This window comes from Parasteatoda tepidariorum, chromosome 9 (genome assembly GCF_982258835.1).
Source record: "Parasteatoda tepidariorum strain Cologne lab strain chromosome 9, Ptep-v5.0, whole genome shotgun sequence".
Classification (NCBI taxonomy): Eukaryota; Metazoa; Arthropoda; class Arachnida; order Araneae; family Theridiidae; genus Parasteatoda; species Parasteatoda tepidariorum.
In genome coordinates, this window is record NC_141763.1 from 60594687 (window position 1) to 60620130 (window position 25444).

General features: G+C 30.7%; 1 protein-coding gene across 2 annotated transcripts in view; it reads right to left on the reverse strand.

Moving 5' to 3' along the window:
* Positions 1–586: 586 nt before the first annotated feature.
* The window catches only part of LOC107436763 (uncharacterized), a 35607-nt gene continuing 10749 nt past the window's right edge, over positions 587–25444 (reverse strand). The window contains exons 1-11 of one of the 2 annotated variants that reach the window (XM_087151953.1): positions 20837–20935; positions 16318–16421; positions 13440–13593; positions 11504–11660; positions 11200–11400; positions 8823–9078; positions 4658–4829; positions 3862–4012; positions 2749–2919; positions 2190–2290; positions 587–920 (exon numbers count right to left, since the gene is read on the reverse strand). In XM_087151953.1, coding sequence (XP_087008079.1) covers positions 686–920; positions 2190–2290; positions 2749–2919; positions 3862–4012; positions 4658–4829; positions 8823–9078; positions 11200–11400; positions 11504–11660; positions 13440–13593; positions 16318–16405 — 1686 coding nt within the window. In that variant the 5' untranslated portion in view covers positions 16406–16421; positions 20837–20935 and the 3' untranslated portion in view covers positions 587–685. Of the gene's footprint in view, positions 921–2189; positions 2291–2748; positions 2920–3861; positions 4013–4657; positions 4830–8822; positions 9079–11199; positions 11401–11503; positions 11661–13439; positions 13594–16317; positions 16422–20836; positions 20936–25444 lie in introns of those variants that run through there. The other variant, XM_087151954.1, reaches the window with a different exon arrangement.

A 25444-nucleotide genomic window follows, 5' to 3' on the forward strand; every position in this document is an offset into this window, starting at 1 on the left:
TGAAATATCGGCAATAGATGTATAGTATTGAGGAAGAGGGTCTCAACTAAGTCTATAGCTCAATCCACAGAAGAGTAACTTTTAAAATCTAAAGCAATTCATAGAGTTACAATAGTTTAAGTCAAGGCATGAAATTTCTGTTGCCTAACTAAAATTTCTGCTTGCTATTTGTATCGAAAATATGAACAATTGTTAAAAAGTTAACAGGTATAGTGACCAAAACATTGAAAAAGTTTAAAAATAGAAAAATTGCAACATAATAATTGAAAATACGAGTATAATAAATTAAAATGAGATAATAAATCACATGGTTCGAAAATCATTCACATATCATTAAAATAACTTCATGCTAAAATAACTTCTCGTAGGTGAGGGATGGGGTCTGTTGAAAAAATGTGCAAATTCAATCAAAAAGCTTGATTTGAAATACAAAACATGCTCGCCAGCACTAAATATTCAGTCGCAAATGGCGAGCTGTTTTAAGTGACAGTGTGTTTAAAAGCGTCAAAATAGCAAATGCTTTTCAATTTCAATTGATAAATTTGTTTCGTTTGTGTCATTTTAAAGTTTTACATAAACCATAACACGATAATAAAATAAAATTTATGTAAAGTTTAAGAGGAACATCAATACAATGTAATACATAACAATTTTTCTTTAAGTAATTGAAACAGAGTACAATATCCTAGATTCCAGCTGGGAAACTATCAGATCGTGGATCAACTCCCGACCACCAAGTATTTTGAGCATCACCATGCAAATCCTTATTAAAAAGTTTAGGTCTAGCAATAACACTTCCTTTTCCAAACATTAACCTGTCTATATCTTTAACAATCTTGCATTGATGGCCTTTGCTCTGTAACGTGGAAATAGCGGCAGGATTTATACCATCTTCAAGACATATGAGGCTAAAACTTTGCCTGCAAAAATAACCAAAATGTTAGAATTTAGTGGACTATTTAGCATATGATTAAACTCACGAGTCCCTTAGCTTAGAGTAAGGAACTAGTATTCTAAGTAGTATTTTGCGCGGCAAATACTCGTGGTGGAACAAAAGCCAAGAGTCTATTCCCCGTGTCAACCATTAAAAAGTCTACCAATTAACATTTACTGAGCTGAGAAAAATCCCTTTCTGCACCTCACCGTTGTTCGAGGGTGAAACGCCTTCGGATGGCTAACGCAAACGGAGAGTAGACCGAAGAGGCCATACAAACAAACAACCTCCCGTGGTTTCTTTCTTGGCTGATTGAGTGCTATTTTTTCTGCAGGCCACTTAGTATTTTAACTGTCTTATCAATTTAGAGTTTTATGATGTCGGTGGGCGACAAGAAAGAGGACGGACCTCCAACCGACAAGACCAGAACTCAACTTTAGGTGGGGTACTCTTTCGTAGATGAAAATTTACGTTGTTGATATGACTCTCCCACAACCATTAAATATCAACTACTGAAACAAATATATTATATCTATATATGGGACAATATATATTATACCTATATATACGTTTTTAAATGTTAATAAATTAAGTTTACCTTAGATTCTTTGTTTGGCTACCCCTCAATATATTTCAGAAAAATGGAAAAAAATTTTGACAGTTTAATTTTGTTCTTTATATTATTATAAAAGTTAGAAAATGGTTTTTTTTATTGCAAAAGTAAAATTTTAAATGCAATAACTACAGTATTTATAATTTTTACACACACATTAAAAAAGTAATGAAATACAAACACATCTTACTCAATTAGAGCAAATTAAACAAAATTTTAAAGCTAAATATTTCCCCCATCCACATTTCCCTCCCTCGACTGAAGTCGTAATCTGTGAAAAACTAGGACCACTAATGCCATCTATTAAAAAAATAGTGAATTAAGTATCCTAAAGTAGAAACGAACTCAGCTCGGGCATCACAAATAATGCACGTAGTAGTTTGCCTAAACTGGATTCGCGCGATACTGGCAAGGGGTTAAATATTCTGGGAAGTTCGGGCTTCCGAGTTGGCAGCTTTACCATTTTGTGGCAATTGTGTCAAAAAGTAATCCTATTTATCCATGTCGTTTAGTTTTAAATTCTTTTTCTACTACATTCTTACCTTTTTCTTGGGGTCCAAAGGAAATAATATGTCCCAAGTAGATAAGAATGTTACATAAAAAATACATCATAAATCTTAATAAAGAGGTGGAAAACATTACTTGTAGTCAGCAGCAAATCTATTTGAATCACCAACAAAGAATCTTGGTTGGCTCAAAGCAGTTTGTGGATCCATTCCAAAAATAATCATATTCAGCAAAACCTGAAATAAGAGTTAGGAGGATGCTTAAAAAAACAGAATGTCTGAGAAATATTGCCAAAAAAATTTCAAAAGAACGAACTTTATCTCCTAATTTCCCTCCCTAAAAGTGTGGCAAAAGGCAACTTCAAATTCTCATTTTTTGTTGCAGTTTTGAATTTTCCAGGAAATAAACACTCGAATTTATTAAATCTACAGGTAATCGCATTCGGATTCAGAGATGGGGCTGTAATTTAAAAATTAAAATGTGGTAAAAATCGTTTTAAATTAAAAGATCTCGTGAATCACATGTCAGATGAGAAAAAATAAATAAATACCAATAGACGTATTTTATAGCTTGTAAAACCTATTCTAATAACACCAATCTAATATAGATGCAGTTTTTATACGTAAAATTAAAGGAAAGTGTTTTTATTCAAATTAAAGAAAAAATTAGCATAAAAATTACAATAAATGCTTACTTGTATATGACCTTGAGGCTGCATCCATAATCCCATCACTCCGAATACAGCTAAAAGTTCACCAGTTCGAGAATCTGTAACCATACCTGGAATAATTGTATGAAGGGGAAGTTTTCTTGGACCGTATACATTTGGACTGTTTTGAATCAAACTCATGCACTTTAATCGGTTCTGAAACAGAAAAGAAGATAAATGTGAGGTATTATCAATAAAGCCATTGCTTCTACAAAAGTCTTGAAGCAATGGACGAGTTCCTTGACTGCGGAGCAGAATATCCCTCTTACCTCATTTATTTAATTCTAAATGATTTATAACTAAATAAAACCTTTTAATAATTTTTTTCTTTATTTTTAATAAAAAATATTACAAAATACTGCACAGATTTCATTTCTTATTGTAGCTTTTTCGTTGAATTATAAATTTATATGAAATAGGTGTTTGCATGTACTTTATTTACGTCGCACTAGATCTGCACAATGGCTAAGATCAAGGAAACATCCTTGGGGACGATCCAAAGACATGCCCTTGATCCTCTGTAGAGGGCGTCTCCTTCGTTAGGCGATTTTCTCAATTTTCACATAGATCTGAAGGGAAGGAAATTTTCTTTAGACCCCTGTACTCATGGTACTGCTCAGGGACCAATCATAAGACTTATGATTCCACAAATTTCACAAGCGCGTACATCGCAAGCACTCGGAGGGTATTACCGGTGTTCTCTAATCACTGGGCTACCACTGTCCATATATCCATTGGAAAATTCAGAATTTGCTTGGTGCAATTTAGATTCATCCGGTACAGTGAGAATGATTAAGTTTCTGGAAATTGCAAATCGAATATTATTACTTGTTAATATGTACTATTTTAATTTTATTTCTGTCTCAGAATTGTTAAAAATATTTTTAAAAAAGTTAGTCAAATAAAAAATCTTGGATCTATTAACTGGATTGCTCGAATAGTCCAGGGCCGGGAGAATTTTTCATTTAGGAAAAAATATTCGGAATGTGCTCTACTGGCGATGTGTTACTCGATCATAGTAACTCTCTCTCCTACTGCCTCATGAATATAAAACAAGGTTTTTTTTCATTTCGTGGCTATGTTTGTCTTTTTACTTGCATTCAGAGCAAATCCACAGTCATCAGGAATTAATCCAGATCCGAACCTTCCACAAATACTAGCTATGAAAGAACAGCCATTTCCTTCCTCGTCCACAACAGCTAGATAAGTTGTGCTTCCACCTTCAAAAGAAACTTCAGGCTTCGAAGCTCTAGAAACAAAACAAATTTATCCAATTAATTTTAAATATTACTCTATAAATAAAGGGCTTGGGCTATATAGTAATAAGCCACATTTATTCCAATAGACATTTTTACACCAAACTCTTGCTTATTGTAATATCCTAATAAAATAAATAACTTTACAAGTTCCCGGAATTTTCCCTCTCAGAATAATAGTCAACAACATTAACATACTTCGAGGTTAAGCCTAAGCAAAAAATTAATTCATGGCCCACGATAGTCATGAAATCATAATATCGCAAGAGAGCAGAAAATCAGGAAGAATGTAGCGAGACATTTTTAAAGATTGTTCTATACAGTTTTTTTTCTCCAAAAGTTGGTTCAAGTTGGCATCTCTGAAAAAAATGCTATAAAAAGTTGTTAATTTTAATTTCTTTTAATAAGATTTAGAATTTTATGAGACAGACACTTCTTTCTTTTTTAGTCGCCCGTGGTAACACTGTGAGTCTGACATTTGTTGAATTAGTGTTGCCAAACTGGTTTCACTGCATCGGTGGAAGAGTTGGCAGATACGCACAAGTGTTTCTTATTTATTTTTTAAAGAAGTTAATAGAATAACAAAAAAAATTATGAATCTCTCCACAAAATTTATTATGATAATGTTAAAAATTTACCTTCTCTCGTCGATTTTCTTGCACAACTTATTAGCAGTGGTTTCAGAAAGAAGATTTTGAAATGAACTAGTAGTATGATCTGGATCACAAATGTAATCCCAGCATTCCGTGTATGAAATTTTTATAACCTCTGCAACAATGTGTATGTATTCTGCTGTATTGTGCCCTAAACCTAAAATTAGAAATTTTTCTTCAGTTTATAATTAGCAACATGAAAGTTCTAAATTCTAACAAAATTTTAAGTGGTACTGAAATAAACAATTAATGCAAGCAGATTTTTTTTTAAAATTTTGTCAGCAATTAAAAACAGGACGTGATAATCCGAATTAATTATTAATGTGGGGCGTAGATCACAACAATTTGAAATCGAATTTATTAAATTAATAACAAAATGTTAGAGAATAAATTTTGCTACCACTTTAAATGATCGGGTAAAAAATGCCCCAGAAAGTAAGAGGAGTTGGCATCTATGAAAATTTTAATTTCATTGCAATTTACTGTGCATTTAAAACGACATTATTTCATTGCGCATTTTGTAGCTCTTATCATCCATATTAAAACACAAAATCTGAAAATTGAAAAATTTTTAGAAATACACTCATATTCATAAATTAAGGATAATGCCAGTTTGTGTACATAAAGATATAAAAAAAATGTGGCATGACGTTTACACAAAGCCAATTTAGGAAACAAAAGAAAGAGGACAAGATGGTACAAGAAACGTTCATAAGAATACGGCGCACGCTCCCTACCTCATAGAGTAAAGAGTATAGGTAGAGTTGACATGAGAAAGTAACAGTGAAGCCATCACTGTAACCGGTCGGCCATATTGGTTTATGCAAAACATTCGAACGCTGCTGTCTTCTGCGCGTTGAACTTGCTGATATGAATGTTATTTTTATCGGTTTTTTTTATTTTTCTTTAACGATTTTCTTTATTTAACCTTTTAAATCCAATAAACTTTTTCAAATCCAATGGTAAATTGGTTCATCCTAGCGATGACGTTTTTATTATTTGTAAAAAAAGTGAAATGGTTTTTCGGCAACGTAAAGAAAATAGCTTAAATTTAAAAAAGACTAAAATTGAAGTACTTCAAAGTGTGAACTGGAGATATCTATTTATAGATTTAAAAGAACCATCAATATGACAATGCTCCGCTTGATAATCATGTTGTTCATCTCGTAAAAGCAATTGTCTGTCAATACCTAAGTATACGAATGAAGTATTATTGTAAAAATTTGTTTCAAAATTCTCTTTCAGATAGACAACTTTTGACAAAAGCAATATTATTCAAATGTCAGTAATTACATTGTTAAATTTAGAATTACTCAAATTATAAATCATTTGATCCATCTTTATTATTGGCAGATTTTTACAAAAGTATATTTCATTTTATATGTTGCATAATCTAGGTTTTAAAAAATGCCTAAATTTTACTTGAGCTTTGAAAAGTACATATGGAAAAGAGGTAAAACTAATTTCATTATAAAAAGCAAGGTTGATAAAAATCATGATTTTATTTAAACAAATAAATTTGCTTGATGGTCTTACAGATTCATTGATTTAAAAAAAATTTAGTGAATAAAAACTCTTGTTGTTAAATAATTTAAATATTAATTTACTCTAATAATTATTAAACTATTTATCATTTTCAATATTATTGCAAAACCCATTTACAAGATCGTGACAAATTAAAGTATTAATTTAAATTTTTTAACAAATGTATGAAATGTTTTTTACAACTCTTATTAAAATTCAATTCTTTTCAAAAAATGACAATACTTCAATTGAGGGATATAATTTATGAAGGGAAAGTTTTTCTTCTAAAATTAATAAATGCATGAAAATTTTTTTAACAATAAAGTTACGTTTTTTTAAATTTTTGTTTTTTGTGTACTTTTAAATGTGTATATTTTTAAACTCTTTTCATTTGCAATTTAATGCAATATTTTACTGTCGAATAACCAACATTTATTATTCATATTTGTGAGTGAAGAATTATTATTCTTGACTAATAATTTCTGATAGTATTTACTTTAAAAAAAATAAGGAAATTGATGGTATATAATGTAAAAATAAATAAAATGATTTATTTTTCTTTTATGTCTGTGTATTTTTTAAGAATAAAATAAGAAATTCATTTTCATGAACTGAGAAGAAAGAATTTAAAGTTCAGTATTATTCTATTGAATAAAAGAAATATATAAAATAAATATAATAATATATAAAGCTTTTAATTCAAATTTTTTATTAAGTATCAATGTTTTTTTACAACTTTTATTAAGTAATACCTTAATAAAAGTTCAATTATTTTCTATGATGATTCAATCAACAAAAAATGACTGCTTCAATTGAGGGATATAATTTATGAAAGGGAAAGTTCTTCTTCTAAAATTAATAAATGCTTGAAAAAATAAATAACAAAAGACTTTTTTTTTTAATTTTTCTTTTTTAAGCATTAAATACAAAAATAATAGTTGAAAATAAAAAGCGTTTTAATTTAAACTATTTTTTTTTCATTTAAGTGTCAAAAAAATAAATCTACGTACATAAAATATTAGATTTTTTGGCATAAAAATGATTACATTTAATCTTTAGTTATGTTATTTTTATAAATATTAAATTGTAATAAACGATGTTTTTCGTGTAACTAAAAGCAATAAAAAAAAAAACACTTAAAAACCTTCCATTTATTAGCAATGCAACCATAGGTTACAATGAATACTTTGCATAATCCAAGATGGCCGACAGTTACTTCACTTTCTACTCATAGGAGGGTGGGAAATGTCATCTCTACTTATACTCTTAACTCTATGCCCTACCTAGAGTAATCGGAGAAAAAGACATCTCCCTTAATTTCCATTCTCACTGCATATGTTTCCCACACCTCCTATCGCTGTCTGATTGGTGAAATATATTTTCCAAGGAAAAACTCACCAATCATATTCAGTTTTCCCTCAACCTGGATTGCAGATGCATAAAACACATGCAGTGTGAACGGTCTTTTACAAAAGCTTAATAGTATATAGTTGGTAGGACGGTTAATAATATGCATGCTTCCCATACTCTGCAACCAACCCGTTTAATGTCTAAGCTGAGTATCAAATAATCGAGCTGATCTTGGAGCAAATTACTCCAAAGTTTAATCCATGCTCTCCGAAGCTCCAGTATACAAGTAGTTAGAGTCGATTGATGGGTTGCAAATCATCGATCGAAGCAGGTCCCACATTTGTTCAATCGGTTTCAAGTCAGGTGACAATGCTGATCATTCTAAAGGGGTGTTATCTTCAGATTGAAGGCTCTCGCTTATGATGTTTGCATGGTGAGGACGAATGTTGTTTTTCATAAGTACAAAACATGGCACACTTATACAAGCGCACTTGTTGTTCCAAAATGATGTCCTGATGCTGAGACATAAATCGATTTAAATTAATCATGGTTGCATATCACGACACGAATACAATGAAAGGATTGCCATATTTCGAATTTTATCCTCAGTTTCTTATGAAAATCAGCTAAATGTAAATCGGATTTAAAAATTTAACTGCAAATGGCAAAAATCATATTGAAAACAGTACAATTGCAATAAAAATATACGTATGGAGTGTTTTTTAAGATTAGGCGTAAAAATAAATCAGAAAGTAAGTAGTATCATGAAAGCTTTGTGACGAATTTTTACGGCTTGAGACACCTGTACTAATCTTTATACAGTCCCTTATCTGTAGCTCATTGATACACTCACAATTCTCCAAGTAAGTTAACGAAAGTAATGGATTTACTTTTAACTCAATCTAATGTTAAAATTTTAAAATGAATTTGTTTCTGGGCATATTGCGCACTAAAACTTTCTCTAGTTTCAGCTACAGAAAGTCGAGTAATGAATTTACTTTTGACTCAATCTAATATAAAATGCATTTTGTTTCCAAGCATATTTCTTATAAAGACACTTACGATTCCCAATTCCACTACTGAGCGACAAGGGACAAGGAGACTCGTCCAATACGAGAAGTTTAAATAGCATTCATTTCTGGGCATATTACTCATTAAGACATTAACAATGCCTATCATAAGTTACAGAAAGTAGAATGATAAATTTACTTAATTAATAAGGAAAGTATTTTTTCCCATGAAAATTACTCATTGAGACACCGGTTCCAGCACTTACTTTTTAAGTCAAATTTTTTCAAAACATTTAAGGCAACTAAAACAACTATTCCTGTGGTATTTGGTTTCATTTCCCAAATAGTGAAACCTTGAAAATCGATACTGATGGGTTGGAAGGGAGCTTTCGATGGAGGATTAGCATGATATTCCTTGAAATCATCTAATGTGAGGCTTCCTCCTGAATTCTTAACTTCTGAAACAATTCTTTCTGCAATAGGTCCACAATAAAATGCTTCAGCACCTTTAGATGCTATTTCCTATACAGAAAATACATGATATGTATATAACAAAATAAACAAGCGTGATGAATTGTGAAGTTTCAATAGTAAAATTGGTTAAAAATAACTTTAAGAAGACGAAAATTCTCTGATAAGGAGGGGCATTCTTATTCTAGTTAAATAACAAAATACATGAGACTTTATTGTGAAACGTTATAAGCAACAAAATGTCAAAATGTAACAGCAAATATGAGAGAAAATATAAATATGTTTTCTTAATATAGCTCTCATATCCTTTTAGAATTATTTATATCAGTAAATTTGTACAATTCATGTGGTATATTTTTTTCACCATTAACACGTTGAATACCACGCTAATTTTACGTGGCTTGCCAGTCTGGCCATAACGGTAAATAACTACAGACTAAATTTTTAAATATTAGACACATTTTGCTAGTTTTTAAAAGGTTTAGCATGACATATCTTAAAAAAAAGTGGTGAAGTATATAAACCTACGAATTGTTTAGAAATAGTGGTGGATAAAAATCTACTCAATTGAATTTATTAAACTAAGAATCACAATTAATGAACTAGCACCTGAAAATATTTATTCACTGTCCGGAGCAAGTTGGCATCTCTGTGTATATAAATAAAACTATTTCTGTGAATTCTATATTGCATTAATTTCTTCAAACCATATTAGTAACGATAATAATATCAAAAAATTAAAAATTTACTCGAATTATGCTTTTCTAATAATCTTGGCTTCGTCGGTCACCCCCGTGGTGCTACGAACACACTCAGTGCCGATCACCAGTGACCCCCATAGCATTCAACATGTTAATTTGAAATCTACAAGTTTCTTCAAAAACTCACAGATGGCAACTTGATTCACTGTTTATAAAATTTTTTGTTTGTGTGATAACATAACATTACGTCTGAAAGTATAAATGTAGATTTTAAAGTATTGTTTTACTCACAACGATAAAGCAATAATTCAAACATGTGTACACAGAGTGCCCAAAAAAATGACCACCCTGAATAACTTTTGATCTATTGGTCGGATTTTCACGTTCGTTCCAGGATTCCATCTTAATGGCTTGAGGGGATGGCCTCAAATATGCTAATTAATAAGTGAAGACGATATTTTAAGTTACGAAATCAGACGCAAAAACGTACTCTCTCTAAAAAAAAATTATTTTTTTCGACGGTTTCGTATTTTTGACCCCCCCCCCCAAATATAAAGAGTAGCCGCAATCTGGAAAATATTATCCCAATAGTTCGTTCAGGAGAGCGCTCCAAAGTTTAGACCCCTTAATATTAATTTACTTTTTGCATATTTCGAGAACTTTTTAAGCGAATTGAAAAAATTTTGCACACAATTACAAAATACGTTTATCCAAAGATAATTCCAAAAAAAAAAATTTAAAAAAAACTTTTAGTAAATATTCAATATTTTTTATTATTTTATTTAAGAGTGATCGAAAAAAACTTTGAATTGTAAGATATGCAAATTTTTGCATCATTTTAAACAATTTAATTTTACATGGCAAAATAGAAAAAGGAAAGGAAAAGGAAGAATCGTGACACATATTAAGATCAAAGAAGAAGGGTTTATTCCAGAGGCAGTAGATACGCTTGTAGGGAGAAAAAAATGGCGATTACCACTAAGAAATGGACGGTAAGCATTTTGAAGATTGGTTTCAAAAAGTACTACCTAAATTAAGACCAAAAAGTGTTATTGTTATGGATAATGCTTCCTATCAATGGTTTAAAAAAATCGTGTTGCTTGGCGCTTTTCATTGGTTTTACGAATAATGGTCGGCGGGATTTTACACAAATACAGTCTTTGTTTTTGTTAAAGAAATTCTTTTCACCTTTTCTCTTCCAATTTAAATAACCTTACTGTTTCTAAATTTTTTCATGTTTATTTATTAAAAATAGCATTAAAATTTACTGATGATTTTTTTATTCTTCTCAATACAAAGCCATATCTGAGCAAATTGTGATAAACCCATTCCTAATCATTAATGTTATTCTCATAAATACACGTAACTCATATATTAAGCTTGATTAAACACCTTATAGAATAATTAAACAACAAATTTAGGATTAATAAAAGAAGATGCTTCAGTTAAGGCGGTTTGTTTTTCCGTTTACCTTAAGACATTTAGCCAATTTTGGTGCAGTAATTACGTCACCAGCTTGAGGAGGTTTGCCATTAATAAGGAAGTCATCTTTGTTCTTTGATTCGATGAATGCACTGGAAGCTTTGTTCCAAACACCAGCAGTTTTGGGTGCAATGGTTACTCCTTCTTCGGCTAACTTGATGACTGGTTGTAAAATATCTGCCATGGAAAGCTTTACAATTAAAGAAATGAGCATATAAATTATTAGACATCACAGGTATTGAATAAATAGTTATATCATACTAAGTACTAAACGTAATATATTGTTAAATAACCTTTCCGGATCCGAAGTGTCTCAGTACGTTGAACATTCCCTCTACTGCTCCAGGTATAGATACCCAAAGTCCTTCTTGAGAATACTTTGTTTCCGACGAATGGTGGATTCCAGCATTTTGGACATTCTCTAAAGTTGTATGGAGTCCAGTTTTCCCACTAAATTAGAAATACATGAAATTATTTAACGCATCTCAAAAGTTTATTTAATAACCGCTCAACTCATATCTTTCGTGAATTAAAGTTCCCCTCTGTTTATGTGGAAAAGTAAAGTAAAGCATTCCCGCAACATTCCGTTATGGACCAAGGGGTCTACAACTTTGTGATCAAGGGCATGATGTTGGCAATGCTTTGTTAGCACTGCACACAGACAGCCTTTACTCCCCAAACAAGCTGGTACCAATCGATCTGAAACTGCAAGGGCTACAAGCCACCATTGGTGGATCTAACCCTAGTTCTTGCCAGCTCAGTGCCTCAACAACTGAGCCATCAAGACTCTGATTTCATGGAAAGGTCATTTTGAATGGATGGAAAAGAAAAGTTGAAAGATATCTCAATTAGCTGTTTACACTTACCATACAAATCCTACGTTTACAGGGCAACACAGATCTTACAAAAATTTAACAGTGAAAAAAAGGGAGACAAACCTCGATCATTTAATATATTTGAGACCCCTTCCTTTACGCATGCCCACCAATTAGTATAGATTTTCCTTAGTTTCATAAATATTCTTTCTTAGAGGTGACAAAGATTATTCCTCAATATTTATAATAAATTAGATTTCAAAGACCACTACTTAAAAACAGATAAAACAGAGTAATTAAAGATCAGACAGGCGAATATTCACGTTCTTATCCAAATTATAATATATATGTTCATGTTATAATATATATTGATATTTTTTAATAATAAAAAACAGTTTAAAAGTTATTAAAAAAATCTGTTTGATTATCAGAATTTATATTTGCACTAGAACATGAAATTCAAAGAAAAGTAATTAAAACATTTTTTCATTCATATTCAAAAAATTGTCAGCAACTGATTTTGTAAATTTAAGAAATTTCAATTATGAATAACAGTTTCTCTTAGATCCACTGGAAATGAATCCAAATTTAAAGAATTATTGTTTGGAAGTGAGCCGTGTTTGTGGAAAATTTTGTCTTCAACTCAGAAAAGCACATAGGTGTTTCATGCTGTATTTCATAACCATAAATTATTAAAATGCTAAATATTTTTTCATTATTCTATCCTAAATTAATACAAAATAATAAAAAAATATGAAAAATATGTGCGTTAAAGGGTTAAATTCGGATAAAAGTTTTATAATAATTATATTTATTTTAAAACTTCTTCTGTTGTTTACTGCCACTGGAAAAATTAATTTCCAAATGCCTCAAATATAGGAGTATGTAAACTTGAGTTCTTGGGTTATAAAATATATCTATGTAAATAAAACTAAACGTTAAAATGACACGACTAAAATCAAGTGTATTTATGACGATTGCTGAACTTTTCTTATATAGTGGTAATTTAACAATATTTAAGTAATAATAACGTAAGTACTCCCTAAACAAAGAGTCATACCAGAAATGGATGGACAATAACACGATGATGATAATGTGGGCAGCGTAAAGAGCGACTGCCTATAACCCCAACACAAATTGTTTCTCAACGACCTGAAACCGGGTAGCCTTCAAGCCGTCAACAGGGAGGGAAACCAATCCTACTCAATGAAAGCTAAATATTAAAATAGCAAAATTTTGAAACTAAACTAAGGTGTGGGACTGATACAGATGTTGTGTATAAGTTCCGTTCCGAAAAGATTGAATGATTATAACAACACAACTGTCGAATTGTATAGCTATATAATTTTAAATATGTTTCAGGTAGTTGAAGTTTTTTTTAATCGTATAGCTATATAAGATGCTATATTCTTACCTTCCATTGATCTGTTGTATACTGTTATCTGACTTCCGGTAGAAAAGACATTGAATATCGCCTCCAATGCCACTCGTGGACGGGGCTAGTATTGACACTGCCACAAATGTTGCGATTGCTGCATCGGATGCGTTTCCACCTTTTTCTAAAATCTCTGAAAACACAAATAAAGTTATATATGAAGATTTTCAAAATTAAATATGAAATTCAATCCGATAGTTGATTCACTTTGGATTGAATTTACTTCTGTTCTAAACTTGGACTTCTGGCAATCATTTCCTATTCCAAAGAATATTAAGGAAGTAAGCATGCAAAAACTGTCACAGCATCTATAAAAATGCATCGACTGATTTAATGATTATGTTGGGAAATCACATGTTAATCCTTTATTAAAATGGTGGGAATATTATGGGGGGAAAACAGTATTTGGTTTTCAATTTAAAAAAGAAAAATGGGAGACTTTAATTTAGAGATTGCTTAAGAACATTTTTCAACTGTTGAGTTGTATAGCTATATAACTTTAAATGTATTTAAGGTAGCCGAAGGAGTTTTTTGTATAGCTATAAAAGATGCTATATACAATACATTTCATTTATAATTTTTAATGATCTTCTTATTGAAATTCGTCGTAAATTTTGCCGGGCTTTTAAAAAAAAATAATAATCAACTAGTTTAACTTAAAATTGTTCGCCAAGAAGGTGCTGAAAATTCTTTTCTCCTTGTTAGCTGAGTAAGTTTTAGCTGTTCTCTTAGCTCTATAAAGAATTTGAATCTATAGCTATATAAAGCTCAAATATATGGTCGAGAAACCTATTTTTTAAAAAAATTGACTCTATTAATTTATGAATGACCAACCACATATTTTGAAATGATGTAAAAGTTGCCATTGCGAAAAAAAGTGCTCGTACATACATGTTCTAAGTGAATATTTTCTTTTGTTACGTACCAGTATCACTTTAGCTTTAAGTACACACTATGTTTTGACTTCAAATATAAGTATTTTTATTAATAACATATTATTATAGAAAAAAATATCTTTGGAAATAAATTTTTATGATGGGGGTTGCCACGGGCGATTAAAAATGCAAAAGGAACTGACTATTAAGATTCAAAATTTTATTATAAAAAAAAATAAAATTAAGAACTTTTTGTAGCAATTTTTTTTTTAGTTTAATGTTGAAAATTTCTTTAAATATGAATTATTTGAAATGCAAGACATTAGTGGTAGTTACGGTTGAATAATTAGAGATAATAAATAAAAAAAGGGAATTTACTTTCTACCATCTTTTACATTTTTAGTCGCCTGTGGCAACTCTGTTATAATGAAACACACGTTCAACCATTTTTTACTGTTTTAAAAGCCACCTTTTTTAAAAGAACACTAATCTCAAATGAGTTTGAGAGTCTATCCCATGAACTTTCATTAAATAGATACTTAACTGATAACTTATTTTAGTCTTAAAATTTGTCTTAGAGTAACATTTTAAATGTGTTCACATCTAAAACAAAATTTTAATATTTGAAATTATAAAATTGCGAAATCTTAAAATTTAGTGGTAGCCAATACTAAATAATATAATAGTTTTTTATAATTATTGTGCTTTCTCCACACCATATTGGGATGGTTTAAATCAGGTTAACCGGTTAACGCCCAGCGTCATATATTTAGGACAGTTCCTTTTTTCAAAAACGTTCATTATGGTGTGAAATTTTTTTCACAGCATTTTTATTTATCTGGGTGAATTAAAAGATTCTCAGATACCACAATGATTTAGTTATTTCTGACTAGTTCTAGAATTATAAGGAGCAAGTACTTTTTGATCTATCAAAAACTTTCTGAATGCCCTAACAGTAGAAAAACAATTAATTTCGAAAATATATTATACCACTTTTTCTATAAAACCACTTTTTGTATCATTTCAATATGTAAATTCGGGACAAAACGGGTTAAAAGAAAAAACGGGAATTTAGAACAAGACTTTATTTGCAATTTCTTAAGGGTCAAGTTATAGTAAAAATACTTTAAACAGACGCAAATTTATCAACCATTAGACATCAACAAGTTATTTTATGCAAGGTTTGAGTAGAAGGATAAAAACATGTTTTGATTTTATGTATTTTATTTTAACTTCCTTATAAATTTCTGGCTTTTTTGTAAAAATTTTTTTATTTAAATCATAATAATAATCTAAATTATAGTCAGTAATTTATCGGAATAATGTAGTTAGTTACATTCCTAATTCAATAACTTTAGTTTTAAAGTGCAATAAGACTATTAAGCATTGAACTAATTTACAAACACGAACAAGGTTGCGAATTATTACGATTTTTTCAAAATGCTTTATAAAGCGATAGACAATTAAAATCTAAGGCTTTCAGAATTTTTGGTAATTTTGCCAAGGTTTTAAAAGCCTCACCATGAATGAGCTGTGTCAAAGTAGGTTTCATTTAAACTTTTGAATAATTTACATGTAGTGATGTGGATAATAACTTTAAATCGAATTTATGCAACAAAGAATAATTCATAAAAACATAAACTTAGGTATAGTGTGGCTTTCAGGAGAACTCCTACAGACACCCACCCGTCTCGCTTCGTGGCGGGTACTAAGGTTACGAGGAAAGGTCACTTCGAATAGGGGTGAGGGGTGAATAGTTTTGTCTTAATCTTAGCGTAGGTTGTCATGAGTAAACCAATCGACACCTTCTTTCCTCCATTTTACCCCCATTAGAAATGTGCTCCAGCTTGTTACCATAGGAGCAGACAACCCCAGACTTCTCCTCAAAGCCGCACTGACATTTTTCCGCAAAGCGTAGAAAGTTAGCAGACTTGGTTGACATTTACGACAAAACATGATAGTTAACGAATAAAACAGCATACCTAGTCCAATCTTTGTAGCTATTGGTTGCTCAGAACATACAGCTGCTTTCTTTGTAATCAATGATGACGTATTTCCATATAAACTCATTTTAAAAGCAATACTTCTATAAATTTCAAAATATAAGTAAAAAAATATATACGTTATCTACATTCATAGTAAAATTTTTAAAAAGCGTAACTTTAACTTTTGGAATCGAAAATTATAGTATATGATTCGAAAGCAATAGCAATAATATGAAACAATTTTATTTCTATTTCTTTCATTATTACTTTTAATTTTATTTTGCAGCTTAATAATTTTAATTATTTTTATCAATAATTTATCAAACTTTTTTTTCAAAGTATTTTCTAAAGTAGTAGACTCTTAAAAACTAAATCTTTCAGAATTTTTGAAGCCTCACTACAAGATAGCTGGGGCAAAGTGGGTTTCACATAAACTTTTGAATCAATTACACGTAATATCAGGTAATATGTAATAAGTGAAAAAATATAATAAATAAAATGAATTAATTTATTTTTAAACTAACATTATTTTAAAGCAGAATTCAATTAAAAAGAGTTAAGAAAATTGCTCTAAATTATTGCCAACTATTATTTCTCATTTAAATATTGTTAATAAATTAGAATTAAACGTAAAATAATGCTGTTTATGAATAAAAATAATAAATAATTCGAAAATGTCTAGAATACCTAACAATTAGCTGCTGCATTCGAACCCGGGACGACCTATCGTTATTCAGGTTCTTTACCACTGAGCCACGGCACAGCAAGTACGCTTAAATTTAACACCAAAATAAAGCGCTCTTGAATTTTCAAGCATATTGTTTTCGTAAATTGTCCGGCTTGCATCCGTAATTAATTTTAAGAGTTAATATTCTTAAAATTTTCTACTATTATATAAAGCTTCACTCCAAAGTAAAATTTTCCGCGCCATGCTTTCCTTTTGTTATTAATTATTGAAAATTCGATACGGATAAATACCCAGGATTTTCTATAATTAAATTCGTTATTTTTTGTTTATGAGAAAGAGAAACTCACGCAGCCTCTTTGTGCACGATTGAAGATTATAAACTTGTTCTGTAATAATAACTGGCAGTTTTAATTTAATTTTTTTACTAAAATAAACTAATTTTTCTACTAAATTCAATGAAATAAACTAACCATCACATAAAAACAAAATTCTGTGATGAAAATACATAAAACAATAAATTATTAGGCATAACAGTTAATAACTTTTGTGCTAGAAAATTAGCTTAATTTGCCTGAGTTTTATAGAAAAACTTTGTTTTATAAAAAAATGAAAAATACGAGGCAATTTAGCATAAATATATATTTAATTTAATAATATTTATTTTCAATACTAAAATGTTTTAAATTTTTGCTCTGATTTCATGTATCCCATCATACAACCAGCTTTTAAATATCGGTCAACAGTAAAATCACCGATTCCGTTAGCATGGATACAAATAAGATATCGTTATTTGATATCAGCCCAATTATATTAATTCCGTTGAAATATTGTTATCTGAAATACGGTATCGACACTTTATAAGAAGTCTTGCATTGATCCGAATCTGATACAACCAATACCATGCCAATAAAATGCCGATATAAGACGGTCCGATGACCGACAGTTGCCGATATCACCGACAACGGGCCGCAAAGTTAACGACCTAATGTGTTTGCTGGGAAGTAATGAATGGTGTAAATGCCCCATGGATTACATCACCCATCAAATACTTTAAAGGAAACCAGCTTATTTATTGATTTTTTTTTAAACACAAAATGGCCAAAACAGTGTAAGTTGTTGCTTAAACTATTGTAATCACAAAGATTATAAAGAAATGTCATGGTGTGTTCGGTTTTTACCTTTACTTAATATCCAAACTTCCTAAAACAGATTCCTGCAGCTAGCTTAAGTCACACTTATTGCAAGGTAACTTAGACATTTACACACGTCAACGTAGAGTGTAATTGTGTAGACCAGCGGTTCCCAGATGATTCTCCTCGGAACCGAGGGGTTCCGTACTGGACGGCTCACACGGGTTCCAAGAGTCATTTATTATTAGTCCTATCATGTTATTAATATCCAAACAACACACCATCATTTATTGGACATTTTGGTTAATGAAATTATTTAAGTGAAATAATTAAAAAAGAATTAGAAAAGTTTTTAAAAAAAATATTTCTCCCAATAATAATATATTGAATAAATTATGGAGAGAATATGCATTTATAAAAAAATTGCATTATTATTGCTCATTGAACTTTTCCATTCCATATAAAAATCAAATGAATGAAATATAAAATCATGATCAAAATCTAGAATGAAGAATTAAGTTCCTCGGTAAACCATTTGAAAGCTATAAGCTGCGTATGCAAATACCAAAAACAAATTCAAAACTAGTCTAAATTCCACTCCAGATTTTCGAATTGATATGTTGATTATAGATGATAGATAACTCATTTTAAGATTATTATTGGTAAAACGATAATTGAATAAATTTACGACTTCACATTAAATATGATCAAAATGATTCGTTATTATTATTTTTTTAGTTAGTATATTCACAGCTATTAATTTTAATTATTAGCTTGGGTGTTCCTCCAAAAGATGTTCAATCATTTAGGGTGTCACAGCCGTTAAAAAACTGGGAACCACTTTTGTAGATCAAAGTTTTACAACAAGTAATCTCCAAAGTCAATGCTCAGAAATAGGAAAATGCTTTTTAACCGGTTAACGCCCAGCGTCATATATTTAGGACAGTTCCTTTTTTCAAAGACATTCATTGTGGTGGGAAACTCTTTTCAGTATTTTCATTTATCTGGATAAATTAAAAGATTCTCAGATACCATTATGATTTAGTTATTTCTGATTAGATCTAGAATAAGAAGCAAGTACTTTTTGATTTATCAAAGACTTTTGGAATGCCCTAACAGTAGGAAAACCAATTAATTTCGATAATATATAATACCACTTTTTCTATAAAACCACTTTTTCTATAAAACCACTTTTCGTATCATTTCAATATATAAATTCGGGACAAAATGGTTTAAATAATAAAAATGAATAAATGATTTAACAGGATTTCCATGGGTCGAAGAAACAATTTAATTGCTTTAACGGAAAGGAGGATCACATAAAATATTTCTAGTCACCGCTATATTTTACATAGTAAATAAAATCAATTTATATTAAAATTGCATCCTGTCAGTAATGAAAGGGTTAATATAAAGTGGTAACAGAGGCAGAAAAAATTTCTCCAACTATCAAATATTTCTAAGTCTCGTGGATGCCCAGTTCAAATTTCTTCTCAACTTTTCGATATACTTTGCAAGCAATAATGTTTTCGTAGCAAAGCGTTTTGTTATTTTAAACATTTAAGAAAAATTTATGCTTTTAAAAAAAAAAATTCAAACATGATATGCAAACGAAAAAAATAATTAAAAAATTTCCAGAACCATTTTTTTTTTTTTTTTTTTTATTTTTTTTTTTACACTAAGCACTGATTCTCAACCTTTTTTTTTTGTTGAGGCAAACTTATAACGATTTCGAATGACGGGACACAATGAAAAAATTTAGATTAAAACTTGTTTAATTACCTATTTTACACCGTGTTAAATAGTTTGTGATAATAATTTTGAATGTGAAATATAATACTATGTACTACAAAAGCACAATGGGGATTAATTATTTCTCTCGACCAACAAAAGGGATTAATTATTTCTTTCGACCAATTTTTTATTAGTTAGTAACAGTTATTTATTTTTTTGCTAGTAATTAATTGTTAGCTTGTTTTCTATAATTATTAACTGCTATTTTTTGTGATTTCTTGTTAACTAGTTTTTTTGCTAATTATTAATTGTTAGATTAATTTTTGTTAGTTATCCTTTGTTAATTTGTTTTTCATATATTTGTTTTTTTAGTTATCATTTGTTAATTTGTTTATTAATTGCATAGCTTACTTTAATGATTAGCTCATACAACATTTTTTAAAATTGTGTGTCATATACAATTTAAACACTTCCATCTTATTTTAAGATTGTCAGAGACAATACAGTCGCCGACAAAGATGTTCACGCTGTTAAAACGTGGAAAAATTATAAAAAGTATGCATATATATATACACTTTTCTTTAATTTAAACTTTACTCATAATAAAAAAAAGCATTATATTTTTTATTATATCATTTCTAATATTTGGCGGCACATTTTAGAAATTTGGCGGCACATTTTAAGAATTTGGCGGCACACAAAAGTGCCGCGGCACAGTGGTTGAAAAACACTGCACTAAAGCACCTAAGGGAAGGAGGACGGCATTCAAACTCTGAATTTGTTATTTGAAGACGAGTTTACGCAATCACCGTTTAAAACTGGTCTATGTTAACAAAAGCCAGCCAGATTGTGTCTGCGATTACTAAACCTAGATTATGCCACCGCGTTGCACGGGTAAAACATAATTTTGTAAAAATAATTTCTTTTCTCTTATAAGAAGAAGAACGAAATAAGTGTATCTTACCTGTCGGCAATTGGTAACACATTCTAAACTCGCACAGAAAAGATAAAGCATTAGAAAAATCTTCTTACTATCTAGCGATAACAGATTTCTTATCAATAAATAGAAATCTTCAGAAAAACATATTAGTCGTTTAGCGTAAATTAAGTTTAATAATGAGTCTTTCATTTTTCATGTAACTTAAGTTTTAAGACATAACTATACCCTTTTATAAAACTTTTATCTTCATTTAAGTCCTAATTGCTTGATAATTATAAAATATATATAGACAAAATTGATAAATATATTATTCCAAATCAATGCCTATTTATGTGCATTGTTCTCATCAATGCCTTCTTATGTGTACTTTTACAAGTCCGTCTCAATCAGTTTACCCCATCTGAATCAAGCCGATCGGCCTGTGTAGGGGGCAGGGAACTGTCCTTGCATCAGAAAGGTTCTGGCTTCGAATCCCGGGCGAGGCATGGATGTTCTTCCTGTACAATCTGTTCTCTGTACAATCTGTCCTTACTGTGGGAGCCACGTTGGCCCACCTAAGATGGTGCCCCTGAAAGAGAGGTCAACAAAATTGTCCTGTAGATGCCTGAATTGACGGATGTTAACACAGAAAAAAAAATTATTAAAACTATATTTTCTTCAAATATAAATTATTAAAACTATATTTTTTTCATCTGTTAACACCTAAATCGTTTAACCACTTCTCTACTCTATCTAACCATCTTTTTCTAGGTCTTCCTCTTTTTCATTTTTCTTCCGGTGCTTGAAAGTTTTTTCTTTTTTTTTTCCCTGCAGGATTCTCACATCGGTATATCGAAATACATGTCCTAGCCACCTTATTTGAGACACTTTTACCATTTTAACAATGTTAGGTTTTTTGTATTTTGATTGTAATTTATGGTTGTAACGAATTCTCCAGGTTCCGTTTTCTCTTACTGCACCAAAAAATTTTCTTCACATTTTTCTTTCGAAAGTCATCAGTTTCTCTTCGTCTGCTTTGTTAATTGCCCAGAATTCGCTGCCATATAAAACTATTGGTCTTACTACTGTATTTTTATGTACAACTGTACAACTGTGTCTTGTACAACTGTATTTTTATTTCACAACTTATGTATTTAGATTTGAACTGATTTCGCAATCAATGATAACATTTATTAGCCATATTGAATCTATTTTTGATTTCCATTTTTATGTCATTATTAACTATTGTGCCTAAATATTTAAATTCAGTTACTTGTTCAAACTCATATTTATTTTCAGTGGTTCCAGATTTGTGATTATGTTTGTTATTGCCATGAATTCAGTTTTTTTTTCGCTGACTGAAAATTCTACGTTTTCTGCTGATGTCTCGACTGCACAGAAAGCTGCTACTATAGCTGCTCTAGTTCTTCCTGCGATATCGATATTGTCTGCAAATGCTAGCAGTTGTAAGGATTAAACAAATATTGTGTTCTGCATTTGGCTCTACCGAAGGCTCTAATTGCCTTTTCTAGTGCTATATTAAAGAGATGACATGACAGGGAGACGAAAGTGGTTGGTTGGTGCCACTTGCCACACGGGCAAGCCTGCTTGATGAAACCGAGCAAATTTAAGGCAGAGTGTGCGTTTCTTGTTTTTCAGTGGTGCCATCTATGGCCAAGAATTCGACTTCTGCCACATCATACGTCGCACCCGTTTATAGGGCGAACCCATTCATTCATCCACAGATCGTAATTTTGACCTGAATCAGAGAACTATCGATCTCCAATCCAGTACCCCCAGAGGTATTGATTTGTTATGGGAACATCGAGGATTTTTGCGACTCGACAGATTTAACGTGCATCAGTCACTTTACCACACGGGGAGTCCTCGGCCGGCGGCGTTCGAACCCACGAACTCATCTGATACTTCTGGTCCACACTCTATCAAGTGTCATTCTTATGAGGTTAACCCATTTTTTGAGATTCCCTACTCTGACATTGCCTGATACAATTTCTCTCTATTGATGCTATTCTAAGCTGTTCTAGAGTCAATAAAGATATGAAAGGCGCCTATGTTATATTCTATGTTATATTCTCAGGTCTTTTCAAGTATTTGTCTAAAGCTGTGTATTTGATCTGCCTTTTTGAAATCCACACTGATATTTCTCAACTACTCTGCTAGAATAAGTAACAAGTCGTTCTGTTAGTATGTTTGTCAATATCTTACATCTTGTATGATGTGTTCAACAGAGTAATTTTTAAGAGATTTGCCGTAGGTGCTTCTTTCCATAGATATGCCTTTGGCGACATATTTTACTTTTGGGCAGATTTTTATTTCAGGAAAACCTTGGTAAAACGGACACCTTTAGGACAAAGAAATATGTTCGCTGAAAAAAGGTTTCTGCTTGAGAGAAAGATGTTCAAACAAAGAAATTAATGCTGAAAACTGTCTTAACTCAATTAATATGATAGTTAAATGAATGCAAAATTAAACATAGGGAATTATATTGATATTCATTTAAAGCAGTCCCGCAGTGGACTGATCGTTAAGACACGGTTCCCAGCAGATCACCGAAGTCAAGCATCACTGGCTACGGTCAGTGTGCGGGTGGGTGACCACTTGGATCAGTCTGCGTAGGGACCGAGGGTGTGCGGTATCGGTCCTCGTTAAACTGTGCTACCGTAAAGTGCTCGACTTCACGCGCAGGTCGTCGGGCTACCGAAGCGGGGGTGCCATCCCTTCCGCAGAGGATCAAAATTGTGATGGCATGTCTTCGGATCATCCTCCGAGATGTTTCCCAGACCGTCGCCAATAGCCCATTGTGCAGCTCTAGTGCGACGTAAAGTAACAACAACAACAACAATACTGAAAGAAAACACAAATAATTAAATTCGAAAAGGATAAAACTTCTTTGAAAACAACAACAATCATTTCAACATCAAACATCAACATCAACAACAACAATCATTTAAAGCAAATAAAATCACAATGAATAAAATTCAAAGGTAACTGTTTAAAACTATAATAGATGTATATTCTTTTATACTAAATTTGCTTTCGGAAAATGAATAAATGTAATAAATTTTTTTTGATATTTAGGAATGTAGGCATAGTGCTTTATAGAAGTGTAAAAGGCAACAGTTGCAAACAAAACAAAAATATTTTCTTACAAGTAACACATTTATTATTCTAATACTACTAGTAAATTAAATATCACTGTTAAAATACAAGTTGAAAACAACATACAAGTTGAAAACAACATACAACATACAAGTTAAAATTAAATACAAGTTAAAATACATAAATATACACTATTTGCTAATTTATTTTTAAAAAAATTCTGGTTAGGCTATCAAATCCAACAAATGCTAACTCGTGAATTTTCACTGCAAAATAATTCACTTTAATACATTGATAATCTAATAAATTCCTACCAAACTGATAAAATTTGAAACAGTTAAATCAATCTTAAACTTCCCATAATTATCAACTCTTCCTTTATCAGGATCAACAACATTCCAATTCAATCCATAACTTTGACCTTACCTTAGAAGTAAATTTATACCTTAGAAGTAAATTTAACATTATTCTGAACATGGGCTAAGGCTCTTCGTCTTTAAGGCTGTCCTTTTCTGTAACTATAGCGTCTAGTTCTATATCTGGTATTACTTCTAGTAGCTTGTCTATAATTTGATCCAGTAACTCGTCATCGATATCGTCTTTTAACGCTATATTTAGCCATTGCACTATTCACTATCATTATCTGAAAAAATATCGATTTTTGTGCTATCCTTATATAATGAATAGTATTCCTTGGGCACTTCAAAATCATCTTCATTAACCCCATTTTACATAAATGAGATTCAAATGCAAGCTTCGTTTTATAAGAAGCTAGTGTCTTACCACAATTCAATCTAATCAAATATTGATATCTTTTCCACATTTGAGGAATATCACATTTATCAAACACTTCTCTCCATGTGTCATAATTATCATAAGCATATTTAATATAGGTCTCATTATCCAATTTATTATTCTCTATAGTAGTATCAGCTACTTTAAAATTATCTTGCAAATACTGTTTAGTTTCATCAAAGTTATGCTGTAAAACCCTTCGAGTGTTTTTCATGTACTCTTTAAGACTTTTAGAAGTATTTACTACTAAAACGTTAATGCCATTAACACCAGGTTTCGATATAAATTTATAAACCACGTTACTCACAAATCGTTTAAAATTATTTTTGGCTTGAGCTTTAGTCAATAATACCATCATATGTAAATGAGGCTTACCATTCTTATGTGGTTCAATAACATAATCTGCCTCATCACATTTCTGATCGATTAATCCAAATATTTTATTCGCTTTCGGATGCGATACACATTCTTTTGTCGAAACGGTCACAAAATACGCTCTGCAATCCTGTTCCATATTAAATTTTTAACAATCCTTATAATATATTTTTTAATAAAAAATAAAGTGATCAATTAAACCCGTTGTCATCTTTTATATAATTGTTATCTCTATTCCTTATCTAAAATAGTGAACTTTAACTATTCTTTATCTAAAATGGTGAAATTTATAATTTCGTTATTCATTGTCTGAATGTTTATCATTTCTGGAACATTCGATGAGTGTCACGAGTGTGCTTGTAT